At 56.2% G+C, this 4639-nt stretch overlaps 1 protein-coding gene across 1 annotated transcript; it reads left to right on the forward strand.

Annotated features, from left to right (window-relative positions):
* Positions 1 to 1072: 1072 nt before the first annotated feature.
* On the forward strand, positions 1073 to 2573 carry LOC112616897 (tubulin-folding cofactor B-like; the record flags this gene model as incomplete). The annotated part of the gene is made up of 2 exons (XM_025373671.1): positions 1073 to 1204; positions 1918 to 2573. Coding segments are annotated over 2 exons (488 nt in total), but the record flags the coding sequence as incomplete, so codon positions are not given.
* Positions 2574 to 4639: the final 2066 nt, after the last annotated feature.

Consider the following 4639-nt stretch of genomic DNA (forward strand, 5'->3'; position numbering starts at 1 on the left):
CAAAGTCTAGGCCAGGTTGGTGACTCATGCCTGTAATTCCCCCCAGCACATTGGGAAGCAGAGGCGGGAAGATCACTTGAGGTCAGGAGTTTAAGACCAGCCTGGCCAACATGGCAAAACTTTGTCTCTACTTAAAAATACAAAAATTAGCCAGGCGTGGTGGTGCATGCCTGTAGTCCCAGCTGCCCGGGAGGCTGAGGCAGGAGAATCACTTGAACTTAGGGGGAGGCAGAGTGAGCTGAGATCGCACCACCACACTCCAGCCTGGGCGACAGAGCGAGACTCATCAAAAAAACAAAACAAAACAAAACCCAAAGTCTACAGCAGTCCCTTGTGTCTTCCACTCTCGCTCTGGCTTCCTCCACCCCACCCATGCCCCCCACTCCAGAGCGTGAAGGACATTTCTACCTGTGGCCATCTGCACCTGCCATTCGTGCTCATCCTTCCGGCCTTGGCTCAAACATCCCCTCTTTTGGGAAGCCTGCTCTTCCACGCTCCTTAAGCCTCTTCTCTGTTGTATTTTTCTCCATAGCCATCCTCCGGTGTTTCATAGGTACCTGTTCCTTTGTGGTTGGCCTTCTCGCTGCACAATGAGCACAGCCTGAGGACAGAGTGTGTCTGTGTTTGCACTGAGTCCCCAGCATGAGGCCCAGCTGGGCCCCTGGGAGCTCAGAACCCAATGAGTGAATGAATACTAGGGGCAGAACAGGAAGAGATGCTCTGGGGCCTGTGGTTGGGGCCAGCATAGGAGAGTCCCAGAGGCCCAGCAGGAGATGCGCCATGCACAGGGCTGTGGGCAAGGCCTGAGCTCTGCTGGTTGGACTCCGTGAATTTGGGGCCCTTGGTGATGTTGATGCCAGCAAGTGGGGGACTTCTGGGTACAGAGGCCGTCTCCTGGGAGCTTGGATGGGGGTGAGGAAGGGGAGGCGGCCAGTGTACGTAGCTACTTCTCCCTTCCGCGGGGCTCAGGAGAGGAGAGAAGGCTGCCGTACAGGCGAGGAAGGGAGATGCGTTTTTCCCAGATGGGAGACACTGAAGTCCCTGCACCCAGCACCCAGGCTTCCCTGGCCAGACCCTGATCCCCACGGAGCCCCTCCTCTCACACAGGTCATTGACCACAGCGGCGCCCGCCTTGGTGAGTATGAGGACGTGTCCCGGGTGGAGAAGTACACCATCTCACAAGAAGCCTACGACCAGAGGCAAGGTACGGGCAGGTGGGCGCCGAGGGGTGCGTGGGGGCCAGAGGGAGTATGTGCAGGCGTGGGGGCGGGCAGGGTAGACAGGGCCACTGCAGGGAGGCCAGTGGTGTGGGCAGTGGGGACCGAGAGCTTGGGAGGATATAGGGGTGAGGCTGGGAGTGGGGACAGGCGGGGGTCTGGGGTGGGAATGGGGGCCGGGAGGTGTCGGGGGTGTGGGCAGTCAGACGTGGTGGGGGGAGGGCTGGGAAAGTGGAGGGAGTTGAGGGATAAGTGTGGGGGCTGGGTGTTGGGGGCAGCAGTCAGGGTCAGAAGGAGACATGGAGAGGTCGGATGGGGTGTGAAGGGCAGCACAGGTGGAATGTGAGTGGCCAGGGTGGCGGTCAGTGAGGGCACCTGGGACGGATCAGAGTGTGGGGGAGACGGGGCCTCAGAGCCGAAGGAAGGCGGATGATGAAGGCAGATGTGTGCTGAAGGGGTGAGAGACCATGGGTCCTGTGGTGAGGGGTGCACGCGGCACCCCTTCCGTTTCTGATTGTGGCGAGGCCCTAGGAGTCCTGGGAGAGGCTAAGGCTGTGGTGGGAGACCTGGGGCTTGGGTGACAGCCCTTTGTCACCTGGAAGAGAGAGTTCCTCCATGAACATGGGCCCTTCGTGGGTGGAGCGCCATCATGTTAGGCCCGGCCGATACCCTAACTGACTCCAGCCCCCTCCGCCCACAGACACGGTCCGCTCCTTCCTGAAGCGCAGCAAGCTCGGCCGCTACAACGAGGAGGAGCGGGCTCAGCAGGAGGCCGAGGCCGCCCAGCGCCTCGCTGAGGAGAAGGCCCAGGCCAGCTCCATCCCCGTGGGCAGCCGCTGTGAGGTGCGGGCGGCGGGGCACTCCCCCCGCCGGGGCACCGTCATGTATGTAGGTGCGTGGTCCGCGGGCCCCGGGGTCCCGGGCTGCAAGGCCGGGAGGAGACGTTGTGCACACAGTGGAGCCTCGGAGACCTCACGCTCTGCCTTGGGGCGCGGGGTGGGGGGGTTCGAAATGATCTCAGTCCCTGGAGGTGGTGGAACCATCGGCCGACACTGACCGCCCAGTGTTTGTGGAGGGAAGTGGGAGGCACCGGTGGAGTGATCTGTCCAGCGAGGGAGGCAGCAGAGGCCCGAGCCACGCTGACTGTGCGCTTGGAAGCGTGGAGCACAGTGCCAGTCGCAGTGGGGAAACGGGCGGCGTGGCCAGGGCAGGAGTGAGGGGAACTAACACAGGGGGCTGTGTGAGCCCAGAGGAAGCACCTGGGAGCATCTGAAGGAAAGGGGGCAGCAGCCAGGTGAAAAGGAAGGCAGAGTTCCTACCAGAAGGAGTAGCCGGTGCAGGTGAGCAGAGCGCAAGAGGTTCACCCAGGGAAGGGGAGCGGGAGGAGAGGGGAGAAGTGAAGTCAGGGGCATGGGCAGAGTGGTGTCACAGTGGAGAGCAATGTGGATTTTTAAAAAAAGAACAGGCCAGCCATGATGGCTCACGCGTGTAATCTCAGCACTTTGGGAGAACAAGGTGGGAGGCTTGCTTGAGCCTGGGAGTTGGAGGTTACAGTGAGCTATGATTGTGTCATTGCACCCCAGCCTGGGCAGCAGAGAAAGACCCAGTCTCAAAACAAAGGCTGGGTGCAGTGGCTCACACCTGTAATTCCAGCACTTCGGGAGGCTGAGACAGGAGGATCACTTGAACCCAGGAATTTAAGACCAGCCTAGGCAACATAATGAGACTCTGTCTCTACAAAAAAAAAAAAAAAATCCCACAAGACTTTAGTCAGGTGTGGTGGTGAGCACCTATAGGGTACCCCAGCTACTTGGGAGGCTGAGGTGGGAGGAGGTGAGGCTGCAGTGAGCAATGATCGCACCACTGCACTGCCGCCTGGGTGACAAAGCGAGACCCTGTCTCAAAAAAAAAGATTTCAGGGGGTACATGTGGTGGTGTTACATGGGTGTGTTGCCTGCTAGTGGGTGGGGACTGGGCTTCTAGTGTACCCATGACCCAAATTGTGAACATCGTACCCAATAGGTAATTTTTCAACCCTCACCACCCTCCTGCTTCTGGCATCCCCACTATCTGTTATTTCCGTCTTTATGCCTGTGTGTACCCATCCCCCAGTCATCTGCAGCCACTAATTTACGTTCTGTCTCTAATTTGCCGATTCCGGATGTTTCATAGGAATAGGATCGTGCAATCTGTGACTGAGTGCTTCCACTGAGCAGAATGCTTTCAGGTTGCATCCATGGCATGTCTGTGTCAGTGCCACAGTGTTACCAAATAGTCCTGCATTGAACGCATAGACCACATTTTATCCAGTCACCAGTTAGTGGACATTAGGGTCATTTCCACTTTTTGGCTATTATGAATAATAGTGCTATGAACCACCTTCTTCTTTTTTTTTTTTTTTTCTAATTTGAGACAGGATGTGGCTGTTGCCCAGGCTGGAATGCAGTGGCGTGATCTCGGCCACTTCAGCCTTAACCTCTTGGGCTCAAGCCATCCTCCCACCTCGGCCTCCTGAGTAGCTGGGACTACAGGCACTCATCACCACCCCCAGCTAAAGGTTTGCAGTTTTTTTGTAGAGATGGGGTTTCGCTATGTGGCCCAGGCTGGTCTCCAAGCTCCTCCTGCTCAAGTGATCATCCTGCCTCAGCCTCCCAAAGTGCTAGGATTACAGGCGTGAGCCACCATGCTCGGCCTGAACATTCTTGTATAAATTTCTGTGTGACTGGACGCGGTGGCTCATGCCTGTAATCCCAGCACTTTGGGAGGTCAAGGTTGGCAGATCACCTGAGGTCAGGAGTTTGAGACTAGCCTGGCCAACATGGTGAAACCCCATCTCTATTAAAAATACAAAAATTAACTGGGCGTGGTGGCACGTGCCTGTGAGCCCAGCTACTCGGAAGGCTGAGGCAGGAGAATCGCTTGAGCCCGGGAGGTGGAGGTTGCAGTGAGCCAAGATCACGCCACTCCACTCCAGCCTGGGTGACCATGCAAGACTCCATCTCAAAAAAAGTAAATAAATTTTTGTGTGGACATTTGTTTTAATTTATCTGTGCCTAGGAATGGAATCCCTGGGCCATGTGGTAACTCTGTGCTTGACTTTTTGAGGACCTGCCGCACTGCTTTCCACAGCCACTGCAGCATTTTTCGTTCCCGCCAGCAGCGCACAAGAGTCCCATCTTGGCCTCATCCTCACCAGCACTTTAGTCTGTCTTTTGCTTATAGTCGTCCACTGAGTGTGAAGGGGAACATAATTATGGTTTTGATTTGCACTTTTTTGGGGGCTAATGATGTTGAGCATCTTTTCATGGCCATTTGTGTATCTTCTTTGGAGAAATGTCTATTCAGATCCTTTGCCTTTTGTTTCTTGTTTTTTGTTTTTTTGTTTTTTTTTTGAGACGGAGTCTCGCTCTGTCGCCCAGGCT

Source organism: Theropithecus gelada, unplaced genomic scaffold (genome assembly GCF_003255815.1).
Source record: "Theropithecus gelada isolate Dixy unplaced genomic scaffold, Tgel_1.0 HiC_scaffold_1271, whole genome shotgun sequence".
Lineage (NCBI taxonomy): Eukaryota > Metazoa > Chordata > Mammalia > Primates > Cercopithecidae > Theropithecus > Theropithecus gelada.